The sequence below is a fragment of the Falco biarmicus genome, chromosome 7 (genome assembly GCF_023638135.1).
Source record: "Falco biarmicus isolate bFalBia1 chromosome 7, bFalBia1.pri, whole genome shotgun sequence".
Lineage (NCBI taxonomy): Eukaryota > Metazoa > Chordata > Aves > Falconiformes > Falconidae > Falco > Falco biarmicus.
The window spans coordinates 45,914,651-45,934,995 of record NC_079294.1 but is presented as its reverse complement, the minus strand read 5'-3'; the positions used below and the strand labels follow the sequence as shown (position 1 = coordinate 45,934,995).

The following is a 20,345-nucleotide window of genomic DNA, read 5'->3' as shown; positions in this document are numbered from 1 at the left end:
CCCCGCAGACCCCACCCAGGTTCAGTGCCACGAGCGTCCACCCGCGCGGTGGCGGGGAAAGAGTCAAGGAGCCGCGTTCGGCACCGCCGGGGGGAACCCACCGCCGCCGCCCCCCGGCGCGGACCCCTTCTCCCCCCGCGGGGTGCCGACTCCGGCTCCGTCTCCGTCCCGGGTGGGACCGGGGGTCCCGCCTGCAGCCCCGCACCGGCGCCGGCAGGTGGCGCTCTGGTCACAGGGACGGCGGCGGCGGCCGGGCTGCTCCCCGCGGGGCTCGGGCACGTCCCGCCCCGGCCCCTGCCCACTGCCGCCCGCTGCGGGGGCAACGGGGCCGGGCAGCCGGGGGGTGATGATGGGCAGTGGCGTATATTCCTCTCTCTCGGGGGGGGACACGATTGGGCTGGACCCCCAACCAACTAAAAAGAAAAGTGCTAAATATACGAGCCGGAGCGGCAGCCAAGTAGACAATTAGCCGTGAACGTTAATTTCTCCATCTGTCAGGTCAATTTTCACATGTAGGAAACATCCCATTGCGCCCGCCGGGGCTGGGGATTCGGCCCCGGGGGTGGGGTAGGGGGGGCTGTGCCCCGCGGCACCGCGCATCTGCCCGCGGAGGTGGAGGGGGGCATCGTACCCAGCCCCGCGCAGGACAGTGCCAGCCGCGGGGACGGGGCGGCGGTAGCGGGTCCCTGCCGAGCCCCCGGGCCCCGTTTGCAGCTGCTCCGCGCCCAGAGCGCCCGCTCCGCGCAAGCGGCAGCAGCTGCCGCCTGCGCGGCTTTCCCGCCCCCGCGCTGCGCAGCCCGCCCGGCACCCCCGGCCCGGCCCTTTCTTGGATCTTGGGAGTGTGAAGGAGGCAGCCGCGGGAGCCTCCGCGCTGTAGCCACGCCGCTTTGGGACTGTCCTGCGGGGTCACTACGAAATAGCATCTGTCACCCCCCCGCAACCCCAAACCTAAACCCAAACCCCAGCCCGCCCCGGCCGCGGCTCCCCCGCCCCGCTCACCCCACCCCCCCGCCCCCGCCCAGTCCCTCCTCCCCTGCCCTCCGAGCACTTTTCCAGCTTTTTTTTGCCGACGTGCTCCCGTGCTCCGGGTCCTTCCCCGTGCCGCCGTGGGGAGCTCACTCCGCCTCCCTCTCCCAACCCAAACTTCACTCCCTCCTCAGCATGGGAGGCAGCATCACCTAGCGCGGCAGCCCGGGCGGCGGGGACCGGCGAGATCACTGCGGGCACCCCCGACCCCCGCCCCGCCATGGGCACCGCGGGCCGGCAGCGCCGCCGGGCTCCGCTGCGGCCGCACTAGCGGAGCGGGGCGCGGGGCAGGGGCGCGTCCCCCGCTGTCATGATCGCGGCCGCCGGCAGGAGGGGGCTGGGAGCGGAGCCCCGGGCGCCGGGGGTAAGTTGTCCCGCACTCCATCCCCCCACCCCCCCTTTTTTTTTTTTTTAACTAGTTGCCCCCGCGGGGGTGGGAGCGGTGTTGCCCGCTGAGCTCTGCTCTCTCCGCAGGTGGCGGAGGGGAGCGCGGCGCGGGAGCTCTCCCCGCGGAGGAGGCCGCCGCCCGCCGCCCAGGAGGAGCGCTGCGCCAGCCGCCCGCCGCCCGAGGGAGCGGGGGCCGCCGCGGGGGCCGAGCCGCGGCCGCTGGAGCGGGCGGCGGCCGGGGGCTGGTGCCGGAGCTGCCAGGCCCAGCTGGCCGAGCTGAGGAGGCAGGCGGCACGGCTAGCCGGCGGCTGCCCGCCCAACGCCCCGCCGGTAAGTGCGCCCGCACCGCGCCGGGCCCGCCAGGCGGGGAGGGGGCGCGGGGCCGGGGCGCGTCCCCGCGGTCTGGGACGGGGGCGTGACGGCGAACCGGCGCTTCCAGCCCGGAGGGTTCTGCCGAACTTCAAGGGTTTCCCCTCCCGGGCTTTATCAAAAAGCGAAACTGCGCGGCTGGACGCGCACCCTCCGCTGCAGCCACCGGCTGCCAGAAACGTTTAACGCAAAATAATCGCGAGTTTCCAGGAGGAGCGGGCGAGAGCGGCGCGGCTCCGTGCTGGACGGCCCCCGGCCGAGCCCCAGCCGCCCCCAGCGCCGGCCGAGCCCCCGCGCCGCCCCCCGGGGCCGCCCCCGGCCGTCCCGCTCCGGGGCTGCGGGCGCGGGGCTGCTGCGGGGCTTTGCCCTCGCCCTTCCTGCGGGAATCTGCCGGGGCAGCGGCTCTGCTTCTCCTCCCGAGGAGCCCGTGAAACGCCGCTGAAAGTCACCCGCTCGTGTTTGCGGCGCCGGAGGAGGCTGCGCCCCCCCGGGTGCTGGGCTGCGCCCCCCCGGTGCCTTCCTGGCCACGGTGGCCCTCGGGCAAGCCGGGGCCGTGCCATTTTCCTCCAGCTGGGACTTCACGGTGGCCCTTCATCTCTGGGAGTGAATGGAGGAAGAGCGTGGGGACGCCAGAGGTTTTCTTTAACACGTGTGCAGCTTTATTTGCATGTACTGTAGTTGTATGCACAGTTTTTCCTTCCCGTGTGTGTCTCCTTGTATCTTAGATGTCTTTATTCCTCTTGTCCCTTTTCTTTTAGTCAAAGCGCATGAAACAAAACTTTTGAAAGGTGGTATGGGTGGAAAAAAATACAGTCTTGATGCAGAGGCTTGCCTAGACACCTGAAGAGATCCCGAGGATTAGCTGACAGGACAAAATATAACAGAAGACCCTGAGATTGTGTTTCAGGGCACACAAAACGTGTGTTGGGTCTTTGATAACATTTGGAAGTAACATATTGTTTTCTAAACAATGCTTATCGGGATGTTTGCAAGAATGGGGGGGAGGGTCTGAAGAGGAAGCCAAACCCTACTGACCTTCATTTTCATTCAAAGAGTTCCTGTATGATCTACAGAATTCCCATTGAATCTAAATATAGTTTTGTTTGGAAGTGCATTGTGGAGCAGTGTCCGAATGTGTGGCAAGGTTTGCATTTTCAGGCCAGATCCAAAGGCCTTTGAAATCCACAGGAGTCTCTCTGTTGACTTGCTGGGTTTGGTGTGGGCTCTGATTTCTGCGGTGTAAAAGGTCACGTATCTGTATCTTATCTCATTGAATTCGGGGCTGCAGGACCTTTTGTTTCTGGATTGCTGCAAACGGTGGGAAGAAGTTTGGTTTCCCCTGGTGAGGCGCGTGCGATTGCTGGAGCGAGGAGCACATGAACCCCTGTTCCCACTGCTGGGGTGCGCCTCTGCCCCAAAGAATAGTGTCCGATCCGGGAGCGGATCACTGTCATGGGAAAAGCAAGCTGCCAGCGCAGGAGAGTCGGGGGCCTTGGCCAGGTGTTCAGGTGAGGAGACCTGTGAGCAAAGGCCTGTTTGTGTGGTCTCCTTCCTGCAAGTCCCTGGGGACATCCTTGATAAGCACTCGATGATGGGTAAATTAATCCCCCTTTTCTGCAGGGTTTCAAAGCATGCCTAGGAACGTAATAAAATAGTAGTCATCACAGTGTCAGAACCTCAACAGACCTGATTGCAGAGTAACAGGTACCTGGAGTTTACTTACTGAGTAGCATGTGGTAGTGTTAGATTTTAATTATTTTTTTTTTAAACATTTGCTAATGCTTAAGAGAACTCTAGCCTAATTGCAGGGTCAGACCCCCAGTAATCCTGGTGTAGTGAGCAGCTCCTCAGGAAGGAAGATGCAATGAACAGCCCTACTTACTGACTTCTGAGCGTGAAGTAGGTTAGCGGGAGATAACAGGCAGGGGTTCAGCTACTCAGCTGCTGTGAATTGGCCTTGCAGTGGGAATCTGATGCAATAAGCTGGCAGGTTGAGCACTGTGTAATGTTACGTTTGTGCCAGAAAGGCAGCTTGCTGCTTCCCCCCCTTCTTTCTTGTTTAATCATATAACAAGACATCTGGAAAAGCAGCTCCTCTCTGTAAGAGTTTCATGCCCATGCAACAAAAGTCCAAAGAGTTTCTTACAAGCTTTTCTAATGCACTGTCAAACTAAGCAAGTACTGGGTGAGTAAACACCAGAAGGCTACTGCTTGGAGCATGCTGCTCTCAAAGGATTTACCTCCTTTGCCATAATAATTAAGGGATCTTTCAGCGCAGATTCAGAAAGATTTCCACACCTGGTTGAAAACCCTTTGGAAAGGTGGGTGGGTGCCTCTGAGATGAAAGAAGGGCTAGTTTCCTGCTGTTGATATCTTTCCTGATGAAAGAGAGGAGGTGTGTTCTCATGCGTGGGACAGCTGACAGGGGATTGAATTCACATTAGAATAAAAAGCCAAGGTACTGTTTGGAGTCTGTGGGGATAACAAATCTAATTGCTTGAGAGGGCTATGATTCATACAGTTTATGTGTTGCTGTCCTTTCAATTAGACATATTTAAAATATATAATAAATTTAAAGTTTCGGTGCTCAGATGATGTGCATTGATTACAGAATACTGTTAGTTGTTTGTGTCTCTTTAAAGCCCTCCAAATCTCTGTGGACAGCTGATAAAAAGATACACCTCTTTGCTTATGTTAAAACTCTTTTAACAGTTCTCCCAAGTATTTACTGCACCCTACGCTGTCAATTCCCTTCTTTTTACTGCTGCTGCCTTTACAGCTTGCCACCACGGTGAGGCCTGTGTGTGAATCAAAATGCGATTTCCATCAAGCATGGATGGAAACGAGCAAAAGCTTAATCTGAAATTATTCCAGATTAGCATTTTGGTATTGCAGTATCAGCATCAGCGGCTGGGTCATGTACCGAACTAGTGCAGGAAGGAAAAAAAGAAAGGTGCCTTGGTTTATCCCTAATTAAAAGTTTTGTATGTGCCTTGCAGGCTGGGTCCCTGGGGAGCCGGTAATGAGATACAGGATCTCCAGCCACCGGGGTTCTGGCTGGAGTGGAGAGCAGGTTGTTGTGCCTGGAAGTTGTTGCTGTTGGCAGCTGTGGGGCAATCCACGGGAAATGAGTTGGTGGTCTGTGTCTCACTCCCAGCTGGCAAATAGCCTTGTCACAAAACCACCACAACAATTACTGCTAATTGGCATCACTGTTGGCAGTTTCACAGGAGAGGCTGAGGACTGAATGGGGATGTAGATCGAATTAGTAATAATAATACTTAGCACCTAAAATCTTCACAGTGCTTCACAAATGCTAATTAATTAATTTGTGTGATGCCCCTGTTTGATAAACCCAAACGTGCTGTCATTTAAAGAGGTGTATGTCTCCAAAAGGAAGGAAAGGGACAGGCAGGGACTGTCCAACGTGAGAGACATGCTCCTGCAGCTGCTTCGCCGCAAGTGAACTCTGCGCTCCCTCCAGTGCAGGCAGGCATTTTACGGCTACTGTAAAATGGTTTTAGCTAATCCCCTGTGAGCAGAGGAAGAAAGCTGTCTTGCTATGAGAAACGTGCACACTGGTACAGCTACATCCAAACTAGGGTTTTATACTGGTATAAATATTTTGGTTATAGAAAAGTGAGAATTGTACCCACTTACACTGGAATAAAAGGATCTTTTTTATCAGTACTGAATGGAGGCCAAGGCCAGAGGAAGTTCACTTTGGAAGTGGTTGGTTTTGAGGATTGTGTCTCTCCCAGCCCAGTGATTCAGACGCCCCATTTCTCTTGCCCCCATCTCCCTCATCCCTGCCCCCCCAATCTGAGCAGTTTGTATTGTACCTGCTGCAAGTGTGGGTGGCTGTCAGAGGCAGCGTTAAGTGGGGCAGGAACACGCGTATTGTATTGTAGCTTGAGTTCAGCCAAGTTCTGGCTGTCCGAGTGTTTAAGAGCTTCTTTTCATCCCCATTTCCACATACTCCCCCCCCCCCCCCCCCCCTTGTTGCATTACTTGCACTGTGTTACATGAGGCACACCGCTGAATAGCTCCCAGGGAGCCTGAAGGACAAGGGAGCGCATGTGGGCTCTTTATTGCTGGTGGGGTGGATGATGCTTTTCCTCTGGTACCTAAAAAAACTGTATTCCCAGTTGAGTGGGTGAGCTGTGGTTGGGTGTAAAGAGGCACACTGGCAGCCCTGGTCTGCAAGGAGTCTTGGTGACCAGGACAGGTCTTGCCTTTGGTTGCTAATGAGCCATGAATCATTTGAGGGAACTAAGCAAGTCCTAGCCCGCTGTGTCCTTGGCAGGACTTTGTGTTACACCAGCTAGAGTTGGAGGAAGCCCAGCTTCTCCAGAAAAAAGGGGAGGATAGCAGTGGCTTTAGATACAGTTTGCGCTGACACGTCTCAGCTGTGCAACGCTGCTGGACTGACCTCCCACCACACCCGCTTCTGATCCAAGCGATGGTCTCTTGGTACACCCGTACATGCTGCTGATTGCATCACCTGAAGGGGAGGTGAAGAACAAAGTTTTGGGGAGGGCATGCTCTTTCCTGTGGGTTTGTACTGTGTGCTGAATACCCACCACGTGTTCCCATGAGGAGCAGAACTAAGGAAGATGGTTTGGTAGCATGGATGCTTTGATCACCTCCTTTGCCGTCTCCATCCCTCTGCATTAGTCCCAGCTGTTCCCGGTGTGTCCCTGGTGACTCAGTAAGAGGCAGCACCTCTGCAGCTGCACACTTACTCTTTGGCTGACAGTAAGCTGGTGCTTTAGGTATCTGGCTTCTGCTGAACAGGAACGGGTGGGTCCTAGCCAGCTTCTCTCACAGCCAGTCTGTGGAAGCTGCAGGAACTTGCTCTGAGCTTTCTACCTCAGCTTCAGATCATTTGGCAGGTTCAAAAGCTGATAAGGAGTGCTGGCAGCAAGGAGGATGGAAAGAAGGTCAGTGCAGGACTTCTTACTGCTTTGGAAATCCAGGCCAACAGGGCAAGCGTGGGATTGAGGACTGTGGTCTGGTTGCATGAGGGCCAACGGATGCTTTGTTAGTCCCACCTTGGCTACTCTGATGGCATGGTATCAGGAGGACTATCAGCAAGGCGAGCTTGCATGATCCCTGGCTGCCAGTACCTGTCTCCACACTACTGGGTGTTCAGGAGCCTGGAAAAGGGCTGTGTGTCCCCAGCACTGGCCTGCAGCATCATGCTTCCTTGAAAGAGCTGGGGTTCAGAGAACATGGGGGGCTTCTTTCAGCATTTGGGATGCGTGTGGGATAGGTCTAAGCTTTTAGAAGCAAGCCCTGACTTTGTGGAATTTTTCTTCCCCTTCCCATGCCCATAGTTTTCTCCTCGTGTGTCAGCCTCTTCTACTGAGTGGCATGGTCACCTGGAATTTGAGAGTCCTGGTGATAAGGCTGCTGTGTCTTGGGTAAGTTTGGGATCCTCTGCTCCTGAGGGGCTGTTTTTCTTTTCATGGGAGGCCTTTCTGCAACTGGGTTGATGTGGATAAGGCAAATGGAGTGGGAAAACTGTCTTTTACAGATTGCTCTCTAGAGGAATCCAGTTTTCAGGGCTCTTCACAAGCCCTTAATGCGCCTGAAAATGTTTTATATTTCACATTTCAAAAACGCCTAAGTGGAAAAGTCATGTCTTAGTTAATAAATACAAAACTACGGGGCATTTTTTTGAGATGCACATTTAATATTTAATTTTGTGAGAGAGACTCTTGCAGAGACTTGGCTGTGGAGTGCTCCAGGCTATGAGCTCAGATGTGGATTTCAGGTACGTGTGCAGTCTAATAACGGGGTTAGTGACAACAACGTGTCAAATGTGTTGACATGAGCAGTTCCCTTGTTTCAGTCAGCGCGGTAGTCCCCATGCTATATGATACGCAGCAGAAACTAATTGTAATGAGTTTGCTTTAGAAATTTAGGATTTTCAAGCATGCCCTTTTAAAATACAGGTGAGTGGGATTATCTTGCAGTTCAGATGCCGGAGGCAAGAGACCTTCTAACTGGGGGATCTGAAGTGGGGGGAGCAGGGATTGCACAATTAGCTGAAGGTACTGCGGTCTCCTGGGTAGCTGAGGATAATTAGTATTGCTCTGGCTCTTTCTCCAGCTAATTCCTTCAGCACCCTGCCCTATTAGGGAAAAGGGAGGAAACACATAAACCATTTCAAAGTCCCAGGGGGTGGAAAAGAGCATCTGCTCCTAACATCTGAGGTTACTTTGAACCTGTTGAAATATGTAGTAGCTGCTTTATTGTTTTTGCCAAGAGTTTCCACCTACAGTGATCACAACCTCTGACTTCTTAACAGTGAGGTTGTAGGAGGCAGCAGTCATCCTCCTCTTCCCCAGCCCACAGTAGCAGATAGTGGCTGCTTCTGTGGACCCAGCACTGCAGGGTGTTGGAGCAGGGATGGCTGAAACCACCTTTTTTTTGTATTGAAAGAAAAAGAGATTTTTCTTTCCCAGGAGCAAGATCACCCACCATGTACACGGTTGCTGCATGGGTCTCCTGCTGCTGGGGTACTCCACTGTGACTGTACTCTGTGGGTCTGAATCCTTCCCACAGTGAGGACGCCAAAGCAGCGAACAGCCAGTTAGTCCCTGGGTTTTCAGCTGACAGATAAGCATTTTGTTGTGAAAAGTGAGCGGAGATTTTGCTTCACCCTGGCTAGAGGAGGAGACTCTATCTGGAAATATGTGCTCATCTGATAGAAGATTTTTCTGTGACAGTGCTGTTGCCTTTCTCAAAATGGAATTACCTTCAGGAACTAGATCTATTTGGATGTTGTTCACACTGGGTATGGCAGGCAGCTGCCCATCTCGGAGTATTGTATGGCCTTTTCTTTCTTTTTTTTTTTATTTTTTTTTATTTTTTTTTTTTTATTTACTGGAAATATATGGACTGTAATTTGCCTGGATTTGTTTCTCTCTTCTCTGACTTCAGACCCGCAGCACTGGAATAGATTTTGTATTTATGTCCAGTATATCCCCAAATGGAAAGTATCTTTAGGAAGGAGGAAGTCTTGTCTGTTTCTGGTTGTGTTTGTGATCAGGAACAGGCTGACTTCTTTTGCAAGTGTCTACTAATTTTGTATAATCCTTCAGATGAGTGCCTTATGGGGGGAAACTTGCGCCTTCCTTTCAGGAGAACCATGCCTCCTGCTGCCTTTATTAACAGGAGGAATTGCATCCCACTGCAGGAATGTAAGACGTGAATTAAATCCCTAGATCTGTCGCTGACTTTGTGAATTTGGGCAAACTGCATCATATCAGTGTGTTTAATTTCTCCTTTGTCCAGCAGAGACAAAATGCTTCCATCTTCTGTCCCTTTTTACTAAAAACTTCATTTTTTTACATTTTTTTGTGTGGTGGGGACCATCTCTATGACATCGAGCATCACTGTCTCTTCTTAGTAGACCTATCTGCTCCTGTATAATAACATGCATAATAAGGAAGAATATATAACACAGGGACACAGAAAACAGCTGACTCTGTGACCTGCAACTGAACTTTTAGGTTGGGTGTCGGGGAGGAGGTTCTGCCACTGGGGTCTCTGCAACAGCAAAGCAGCAAGCAAAGCCAAGGACTTAGATTAATGGTGAAGATAGTAACAGATAGTCCTAAAAATCTGCCAGTTCACCAGGAGGGGAGTGGCGAAGCTGTGGAAGGGGACTGAAAAGTGCTGTGGTGTATGTCCAGGTGAAGGGGAGCTTGATTAAGTAGCAGGTATCGGATCTGCTCGGGTAGCATGGACTAGTGCTGTGCCGATGCTATCTGAAAGGGGTTTATCTGCACCACGTCTCCCTGTGATAAAACTTGAAAGCTGCCTTGTGGAAATATGGTGTGGCCTTGTGAATCGGGAGCTCTTCAGTGGCTTCAGTCCCTCATACTGCTGTAGAAGTTTGTGCCAAGGTGTGTTACTTATTGGTTTTTCATGTTTTATTCTTAAATGGAAAAAAAGGAAAATTTTGTAGAGGAACCCAAGAGTAAAGCTTCAAACAGCTACTCCAAGCAAGAGGCGTGGTGGGTATGTGACACTTTGCAGGAGTAATGTATTCTTCTCTAGGGTAAGTTAAAGTGACTGTAAACTTTTGGTGTATAGTTCTTCGGACTGACTTCTTTGCCTTGAAGCTGTGTGAGGTTTTAAGGTGTAGCTGGAAGATGTTTTTGTATTAGAGAAAGAACATTTAATTGGTATGAATCTATCTCCCTGTTTTAGGCAGCATAATGCCACTGTTGCATGTTTGTTTTATCACCAGGAGTCTGACTGTTGTATGCATCACCCTAAGGTACAGTGAATCAGCGAAATCTCGGCACTTGCTCACAAAAAAAGGCTTACGTGCGTACAGTTACCCTTCTTTTGAGTCAGGCTTTAAAATCAGTCTTTGATCAGCTTTCCTGGAGTTTGGCAGGCGGCTCTGAGTTTCGGCTGGGGCCGGGCCAGCATTACCATACGTCAATACCTGTGCAGAATTGATTGGAATGCCAGACGGCTGTGGAAAAATGATCAATTTTCATTTAGCTTTTAGCAAATCTTCCCCTAACGTTGCTGAGGGATTTTACACTGCTCAGTGGATGGGGTGGGAAGCCTTCTGTCCAGAGCTGAAATGTGATACTTCTGGCTCGGCTGGGCATTGACCGGCTTTCAGATTTAGCTGTGAAAGGGAAGCGTTAGTCCTAGTTCTCACAGCATTCAAAAGATTACATGAAAATGTGTTTCCTGTTTCACCACAACATGCAATTTGTTACAGCATGGTTTGTGTCGCTGTCTGTGTGTATATATTGATCAGTGCTGGTTATACTGTAAATGGGCAGCGTTTTGTTTTGTGTTTTAAGCCGTTTGGGAAGTTAGATGTACTCAGTTAGTTCTGTACTCTTTCTGGTGCCTTGTGTTGTTCTACTGTGTTGTATGTTGTAGCATGTATTTACTCCTGGCATTGCCGCTGTTCTCGTGGATCGGAGTACAGTGGTTTCCTACACCTTGCATGTAGCTCTCCTGCAGTGGTTGCCTGCTGCTTTTTGCATCTCACGTGGCTCCTGGTAGTTCAGAAGTGGCAGCTATGCCCAGGGTCCATCATGTGGCCCTTGGCAGACTGGTGCTGCTGAGTGTTTTGGAGGGGGTGAGCCTGCTGAGGTGGCTGAGATCAGTGGCACTAAGCTGGGCTGGTGGCACACATCGAATCCTCATCCCGAATTAGGGCAGCAGGAACTGTTGCCTTCCCCAGACCGCAGGGTGCCTCTGGGAACTCTCTGGGATGTGGCAGTCTTAACAGCTGTCAGAAATACGATGATGAGCAAGTGGCTTGTACAAATCTGTCCATCCCTGTTTCAGTTACTTTACTACTTTTTGAGTCATCTGTAGAGGATCTCCATACTGTTTGGTGTGGAGTGGTGGAAGCCTTCAGCTCTTCCCTTGGTAGCTGTTGGGTCCTCTTTGAGTGCCCCTGGACAAAACATGCCAGTGTTGTGACAGACCCTCTCTTTAATGCCAGTTTGTCTGCTATGGAGTGTAAAAGCAACTGCTTGTATCTACTGCCCAGCTGCAGCCAGGATGAGGTGACCAATGGCACAGTTCTCAGGAGGGTCAAATGGCCAGGAGGCAAACCTTATAAATGTGCCCTGTGCTTCAGTTGCATGCTTGGTAGATGTGGGTGTGGAAGTGGCTCCAGAAGCCAAGGTTGCTGCCAGGCCTGGATGACCAGTCACCAGCCCAGACTGGGAGCATCCCACATGGCCTATTTCATACAAGTAAGGGATTTTCAGCTGCAGTAAATAGCAAAAGTTGGACAGATCTGGCCTCTGTTCAGCAGGTGAAGCTTGATGTCTAAATGATGGAAGGAAGGGTAGGGAGAGAGCTGCATGAGCCAGTCCCTGGCAGCTCCACTTGTGAGAACGAGTGCTCCAGCACCAGAGGGGAATGGAGCTGAATCTCGGGTAATCCCCCCGTGCTGCCCTGGTGCTGGGTGCGCATGAGCAGGAGGGGTGTTCCCGTCCCGCTGCCTGGCACTGGGCCCACTGGCCCCAAGGAAACGGTCATTAGTGAAGAGAAAGAAATTTGCTTTACAAAACTTGGCCTTTGAAGGTTGGAGGTGAGGCACAAGTGACTTTGCCACCGTCATTTCTGGGCGATGCTGGTGCTGCTGCTCTGGCTGGTGAGCAGAGGGTGGAAGGGAGGGTTTGCCTCCGAGATACCCCTTTGAGGAGAGGTGCCGTAGCCTTAATATGAACCACAGGTGCTGCCGATCTTTTGTGAGCTAAGCTGTCTTAAAAACTATGCCGTGGGTGAAACACGGGCCAGGATTTGGCCTGTAACTATTTTGCCTGTAGCTTGTAATTAAATATAAAGTTAAACCCAGAATATCCAGTTAAAATGTTCAGGTGTTAGTGTAGCTTGTGTAACTGTGAACACAGAAGTGAGATATTTTGCTGTCTCCCTCTGAAGATTTTGTTGCAAAGAAAGGCAAATACATTTGACATTCCTCCAACAAGCTCTCACAAGGGTAATTTTGTGTGGAAGATTGAGTGGCAGGGAAACACTGTAACATACTGTCCTTTTGTGGGTTTTGTAAAGAGGAGATACAGTTGAAGTAATTTATAATATGCACAGAGTCTCAGCAGTCTGCTGAGAGAACGTCTTCAGCAATTACCTGTAAGAATAAAGTAAAAATAATTTATTATTGATATTTGCATTCCACATATTAAGAAATATTTCTTCTGATATTGTTAATTTTTTATTTGTAGGCTCCAAAGGAGTGTAGAGTAAGACAAATGTGGTTGAGAAAGAAAAATATATGAGTTAATGTATTAAGTTTACATATTTTTCATTTGATGGATTTATGGTTTTTAATTACACGTTCATGTCTTGCATTGGGATCCCTGGGGGCCCTTTCTGAATTTCATACTTACACTCTTATAAATGTGAGATGCTTTAACCTGCCACCTTGTGCAGTCTTACTGCTGCTTGACTGACCTCTGGTGATGTTACTTTTTATTCAAGTTTAAAATCTGAGACCTCCACAAAGAGCTACATGATTAAAAAATACCCGTGTGATGGAGAGAGTTTCTCAGCCTGGCAGGTTGTACTTGTGAAACGCAGACCGTGAATGAGTTCCTCTGATGTTTGCATGGAAGGGTGGATGTTGTGGTCAGCATTTGCCCGTTGATCACGAGTAGCAATGCCCTGGCCTCAGCTCATGGCTGTACTGAGTCCCTGGGAGCTGTTTGGCAGCGGAAAGTAGTGATGGCTTTGGCAGCAGCCTTTTGGGGAGCGGTGGCAGGGTTTGGAGAAGAGTGTTTGCAGTCAGCCTGAACCTGGCTGTACGTGTCTCTGCTTCTGTCTCCAGTTACATATGGCGCTGGATTTTCATTTCATAACAGTTTGCGTCGTGGTTCTTTTATTGACAGTGGAATTGAAAACCTGTGTTAACAGGTGGAAAATGAAGCCTGTTGGCGCTGTGTAGTTTCGGTTGATTTACACTGGTGAAATGAAGAGGAAGCCAGGCTGCAGAACTGAGTCCATGTCTGTGTTCCAAATCTGTCTCTCTGTGTAGGTATCAATAGTTCTGTCTGCTTTTTTTTTCTAGCACATCCTCTTCATTCTTCTGTTCAGTGGAAACATAATTACCTGTGTGTGTGTGTAAACAGTGCCAGGATCTGTTTGGTATAACTAAGACATAGCTTATCCAGGAGGCAAACAACCCAGGCTGATAATATTCAGACTTTCCAAAATAAATTTGCCTTGGGACTGAAACTGAGCGCAAATATTCAGCCCTCACTTGAGCCCCTTTTCTCACATTTGTGCTGTATATCCTTTTATTATTCTGGTCATGGCTGCCCCTAAGCACAGACAGCTCAAGAGCAAAATAACTCCGATCTGTGCTGCAAGAATTTGGTTGGGGTTCAGCTTCTTATTGCCAAGCTGTTTGATGACATGAAAGATATGTTATATGCAGGGCTGGCTTTTCTGACCCACCCCCGGGTTCTTCACTGAGCGTTTCATTGCTGTGGGAGGGCTTGACTCTCGTTGGATTGGGTGCGACGAGGAGTGTGAAGCGGGTAGTTAAAGAGCTGCAATGCAGAATAGACACTTGACCCTGGGAAGTGAACACAAGGGAGAACGCAAAGGCGTTGTTCTCTGACAGCAATGCATTGGAAGGTGTCTACTTTTCTGTGTTTTTCTCTTTGTAGTTTCCATTCAAATTCCTCTTGCTAGTCTGGGTTCAGTCTGATTTTTCTTTCTTCTTGCCACTGGAGCAACAACCTCATTTGCCAGTGTTGGAAAGTAGTTCAGGGCATCCCCTCCTTTCTAAAGGCTGTACCTCTGCTTTCTGTGGAAGCAGTGGAAGGTCTGGTACAGAAGGTTGTCTTACTGAGCATAATGGTACAGAAGCGGTTCACCTGCTTCTAAAGGAGTAAGCTGAAAAATGTCTGTGATTATTCATGCAGTGGATCTACATTTTTTTTCTTGTTGAACAATCTGCTGCTTTTTGTGCTTCAACAGGATTCTTTAGGTCTGTGCAAGAGCAGAGTTAAGGTAATCCTGATCTTGCAGAGGAGTTAGTTAACCCAGGAGTCTTCTAGCTCAGCTGAGTACAATACAAGACTGACATCAGCAAGAGATTAGAATAAGCTTCGTTATCTTCAAAGACTGTTTATTTAATGGCTGGGGAATCGCTCTGTAGGTAGAGAGGTAGGAAATGCCCTCAGGCAGGCAGGAGCTGATAGCATCACACAGAGTGGTAGTGTTTCTCCTCAAGCATCCTTAGATTGCTTGTGTGCTTCTCCCAGCCTGCTGGCTGCCTCTGTGTATACCACCAGTAGGGAGGTCTTTAAGAGATTGCCAAGGTAATTTTGGATGCTAAGAAGTGAACCCAAACAAAATCCTTGTAGCTTTTGGGTTATTTCTTCCGTGTCCTACCAACTTTCGCCCTGTATAGGGTAATTGTATGGGCAGTCCATAGCTTCTGGCTTGTTTTTTATTTTTATTGTTTGCCTATTTTTTTCCCCTAAATTCCAGTTAATTTTCAGGGGAGATGTGCTTACAGGGTAGCTTCTGCTGAAAGCATACCCAGAGTTAGCGTGTCTGTCTGTGGTGTGGTGGGGAGGGAAGGGAGAAAGGGAAGGGTGTGCTGCTGTTCAGCGCTGGGCTCTCAGTGCCTGCCCTGTGGGGCGATGCAATGGGTATGGGGCACGTGTTGCTGTGCAGTGTTGGCTCTGCTGGGAAGCACAGTCTGTCAGGAGAATAAGTCTTTCTGATAAACGTCCCTATTCAACACCCAAACGGTGTAATAACTTGAAGAATCAACTTTGACAAATCCTAGGGCAGTATTGCTTCTATTTGTCTTACTTATGTACATCCATAAGTTTTCTTCAAAATATTGGTTGGATGTATTTTAAAAGTCTCAGAGCAGAGCAGTGTTATCTACCCTTGGATATTTCAGCTATCAGTCGTAATCACATGAAAGATGATATGTCGTTGGTTTGGGTTTCCAGAGGGTTCTTGTGCAGGACTTGGGTCTTTTCTGCAGAGTTCCTTTTGATAGCAGTGAGGTTACCTCTGATCTCCAGTAAAAAGGACAACTTGATTTGCAGATTGCTGGGTAGAAGCTGCTATAAACTTAATTTGGAACCCACTGGGATACATGTCCCACATGCAGGTGTTCAGCTTTTCCATCTTTCTTACAAAAACATTCCTGTAAAAGTGATCTTTAAAGCCAGTTTGTGCCTCATTGGCACAATTTTTTTTTTCAATACAAAGCGGAGATGCAGTGTTCCAGGCAGATATATTTTCGCTCCCAGCTGTTTTGAATGCTCATTTGATCTTAAGTCTTTGTTCAATCCAGTCCTGTGTCATTAATGACTCTGGAGTAAGTAGGTACGCAGAGCTGGAGGAAATCCTGCTTTATACGTTCCTATTCTAAGGGAGCCTCAGCAAGACTAACAATAATGCTGCTCGGTGAGGTAATGGGTAAACATAGTAAGAAATAAAAACGTGCTTAGTCCTTACTGAAGCAGAAAAATAGCTTATGAAGCATAATGTTGTCTTTGATACGTGTAGATAATCGGACCTGCTTCAGTCTGTGGATTAAGGCATTAACTGGGGCAGCCAAAACAGCTTCTCATAAAGAACCTGTCCCTCTGGTTGTAAAGGAGTTGTCAGCAAATGCTAATGAGAATTAAAAAGAAGTAGGAGGCCAGTCATAACCTGGTGAAGTCACTCGAAAGGCTTGCCTTGACTTCAGCGGGCAGTTAGTTCCCACCTGAGGTGGAGGGTTGCGTTGTGCAGCTTTGAGTTATCTCGAGTCTGATGTGGGTGCTGGTTCCAGTCAAGGGGGTGGGTGGTGCACAGCAAAGCTCCAGTGAAGCCTTGGGTTTGTACCTGTCCCCTTCACGGTCCTTTCTAAACATTGTGGGAAAGAGAAAATGGGGGCATCCCCCTGCTTTTCCTTACCTGTGCTGAATTAACAAAGTTTAGTAGAAGAGAAGTATTTGTTTTCAAGAAGAACCAGAGTTCTTGTGGGTCAAACTTCTTCATCAAGTTCTTGAGGAAGTCAAGGCTAGATTTAAAGGTTTTCGTCTCGGTCAATAGATGGACAGCAGGCAGAAAACCAGGATGAAACATTGGTAGCAGTTTTAGGAACCTGTTGCCTGCTTTTTTGAGAAGAAAATGTGAAATTGTATAATTTTTTCCATCAGCCAGCTTCCCTAGCAGCACGTGTGAATACCGTGAAACGTCTCAGCTCCAGCTTACTCACGCTGCCTGTGCTACAGGCTTCCCCAGGGACCTAGGGCAAGTCAGCTAGCATTAGGTTTTTAGATATACTTACCCCATTTAGCATATGCATTTTGCTCAGCATGCGATTACTGACTAGTGAGTTGCAAGCATATATACCAGAGCCCTCTTGCTGGTGTTCCTTATATATGCACCAGTTTTTATGTGCATTAGTTTGGTGTGTATGCTTCAACTATATGTTCTAATCTCTCTCTCCCTTCATGTTTTTGACCATTAAACAGCAGTGATTCCTTTTCTTTAAGGAGACAGTTGTACTTGTGACATATTTTAAGACCATATTTTAGAAATCATAGACTTAAGTGCTTGTGATTTGTCTTGTTGTACTTTGAGTCCTTAAATATCAGACACTCTGAATAGTTCCTAGGATTTTCCTCTTTTATTTGGGCAGTGTCAGCTGATGAGAAGGCAGCTGGTGTGCTGAAAGCATCATTCCCTTAAGAATTTGATGTGTGATGTGTTTAGCTTGGGAGAAAGCCTAGTGACAATTGCCCTTCTGTGTTGTTTTTTTGTTTTGTTTTTGTTTTGTTTTTTTTTTCTTTTCCCCCTAAAAGTTGCTTTCTTGACGTGTTGGTTTAATGGTGAAAGAATGCTGCAACGCGCTTCGTTGTGCAATGCCTTTCAGGTGGTGAGAGATGCCTGAGGAATGAGGGAGATCCCAGCTGGCACTTGGGTGACCTGAGCTGATGGCTCTGTCCATAGCCCTGATTCCTGCCTGCCCAAAGAGCATCCGATACAGGCAGCTGCTGGCTGTGTGACCCCTCCTGGCGCGTGGCCCTGTGCCCTCCTGCCCGTTTGTGGGTCTGCCTGCTGGCAGTGCTTTCTGCTCTCCTGCTGTGCTTTTGGAGACGACAGCTCCACCAGGAGTCCTAGGTGGAGGGAGCTGTTGGACCCCTGATAGCAGGAGGGAGCTGGGGTACCTGTGTGTCTTCTGTAGAGCAGCGGATGATTGTGGCTCCCTTATGGGAACGGCGCTGCTTGGTGGGATGTTTAGGATAGGGGAGCCAAGGGGTGGATGTGCATTGGGCATCACAAGCTTGTAACTGCCTGGTGGAAGGTGCAAATGGGAAGTTGCCTGGAGCATCTCCTTCTTCCAGACCCCAATAACTGTGTTATTGGCTCCAGGCTATAGGAGGGAGGGAAACTATCCATTAACAGCTGCTTTCCAGAAACACTTGAGATTGAAGTCTAATGAGTATGTATCACCTCTAGTGTATCTTGCTTGTTTCAGGTTATGTTGTGATGGCAGTCCTGATCATTATCTCGTATTAATTTTCTAGACCGTGGTGTATGTGGATACACCTACTGTGCTGAGAGATTTCACTGCAAGATTAGAGACATGTGTAGGAAATTAGTAATGAGAGAAAAACGCGTAATTAAAAATGATATCAGTTTGGAAGCTCATCCATCTTCAGCCAGCTTGCTGGAAGAGAAAGGAGTCTTACACAATGCTTAGTGGTGGGAAAAACGCTTTTGGCTTTCTAAATTTTAAACAGGAAGGAACTATTTAAATGACAGACTTACAATAGTAATCAGGGCATTTACTTGGGAATGTTGGATCACATCTTGTAGCTGCATAATGTCAAGGTAACTCAGACCATATGAAGTTAAGGCAGACCTCAATATATTTGTTTTCTTTTAATGATACCTTCAGACAAATGTTGGTGTTTTTTTTTACTTATTTGGACCCTTTATAAAGCAATTGGGTCCTTGTACTGAAAATGGCATTTGTATTTTGAGGTAGTCAGATTTACATATGCTGAATATTGGCTGTAACATTATGAGGTTGCACACTTCACAATTTATTTGCTTCCTGAGATATGTAATTTTATGTGAAATGTCTTAAATTCAGAGTCTGCCACAGAATTTTAGCTCTTCATCCCCAATGACCATTATAAAATTGCCATATGCCTAAAAAGTGCTCAGCACAACTGCGATTGTTTAGACTGTGAATTTCCTTTCATTTTTTGATGGGATCCTTAGTTCAGAATAAAATTATTCTTCGGCAATAGGAGAAACACCATTTGGTTGTATATGGTTCATTATAAAATGCAGTAACTTTTAAGCATTTCAAACAGTACACATGCTTTGAGTTTTTGTGCCATTTTTCACGAACAGTTAACAGTACCTTATTGTCATTTTTTTCATGATATGTCCATCAACTCAATTATCTTCCTCTTTGGTCCAACTTACAGACACACAGAAAACCTAAGCAGGTGTCAGAGCAATAACCAGGTGTACATTGTAGTACTTTGCAAAGTTTTAATTGCTGCAGGGATGTTTTCTAGTTAATGGATCTGTTTATTAAATGCTTCTATCTGTTGTGTCTGTTCAGGAGTGTACCTTACACATGGTAGTTTCAGTCTGAGTCTGGCTATTTTATCTAGCAACAGCCTCAGAGTAACTTTGCAGAGGGATGTCCTTTTTCAGTTATGGCATCCATAGCATAGCTAGCAGAACTGCTGAATTGCTTGTTGTATAAAGTCCTGTGTCATTTGTGATTTTTGGTGAATTCATTACATGCTTTAGAGTTGCAAGTTTGAGACAGGGGGTCCTAGACCCAGCTGGACACATGGATGTGACCATTGTGTAAATTGTTGCCTCTGTAAGCACGCTGGGGTAAGGCTTGAATTGGCTGTGGAAAATGGTCAGAGGGCTGGAGCACTTTTCCAGTACAGGCTGGGAGGGTTGGGGTGGTTTGGCTTGGAAAGGAGAAGGCTCTGGGGCAATCTTACTGTGGCCCTTCGATACTTAAGGGAGTTTATGAGAAAGACAGAGAGAGACTTTTTACCGAGGTCTGTAGTGACAGGACAAGGGGTAATGGTTTTAAACAAAGAGGATAGATTTAGATTGGATACAAAGAAGACATTTTTTATTGTGAGGGTATTGAGGCACTGGCCCAGGCTGCCCAGAGAAGCTGTGGATGCTCCATCCCTGGAAGTGCTCAAGGCCAGGCTGGATGGGGTTTTGAGCAACCTGGTCTAGTGGAAGGTGTCCCTGCCCATGGTAGGGGAGTGGAACCAGGTGATCTTTAAAGGTCCCTTCCAAACCACTCTATGATCTTTGGGTGGCTGCTGCTGGTGGTTGTTGTGTGTCCACCTGTGAGAGATGATGGCTGTTGTCATTTGGGAAGAGGGACAATGGGTGGGAAGGGTATGGCCCAAATGACTCGCCAAAGACCAGCAGTTCTCAGTGGTGCTTGGAGCTGGGAGTTACTAGGTTGGTAGCCAAGGGACTACTTGTGTCTGGGAGCTAGAGGTTAGCAGCTGTGATGGAGAGCATGGGCAGCTCCCTGGTGCTCCCCGTTATGCTCACCCATGGAGAACCAGCCTTCCTAGAGAGGTGTGATGGGAGGCAGAGTCTCTCTTAGCAGCCACTTCAGAGTCTGTGCTGTTGTGCGTGGAACAGGGATATGTGGATGCTGTCTGAGGATGTCTCCAGTTGCCCCGTGCTTACTGCCCAGAAGCAACTGCATGGTGGGAAAAGGAGACCCTTGGTTCATGGCCTTGTGCAGTGCTGCAGATTTGTACCCAGATCATGCCATGGAGCCAGGACTGGGTCTTTTATGAGCAAATGCATTTAGGTATTGATGGTACAGTGAGAGAAAATGTCTTTTCCCAGGAATTAAATAATTGCTTCCTTGACGAAAGGACCCAAAATCTGGCTCTTGTGTTTCATACATTTTGTCATGTAGATGTAACTGTTTGCTTTGTTCCTGGCAGTAATATTAACTTATTAGTGTATGAAGCTGTTTCCAGGTCAGTGGA

General features: G+C 48.7%; 1 protein-coding gene across 1 annotated transcript in view; it reads left to right on the top strand.

Moving 5' to 3' along the window:
* The first annotated feature begins 1,072 nt into the window (after positions 1-1,072).
* KIF26A (kinesin family member 26A) overlaps positions 1,073-20,345 on the top strand; it is a 102,575-nt gene continuing 83,302 nt past the window's right edge. The window contains exons 1-2 of the mRNA XM_056347032.1: positions 1,073-1,390; positions 1,501-1,743. Coding sequence (XP_056203007.1) covers positions 1,337-1,390; positions 1,501-1,743 — 297 coding nt within the window. The 5' untranslated portion in view covers positions 1,073-1,336. The remainder of the gene's footprint in view (positions 1,391-1,500; positions 1,744-20,345) is intronic.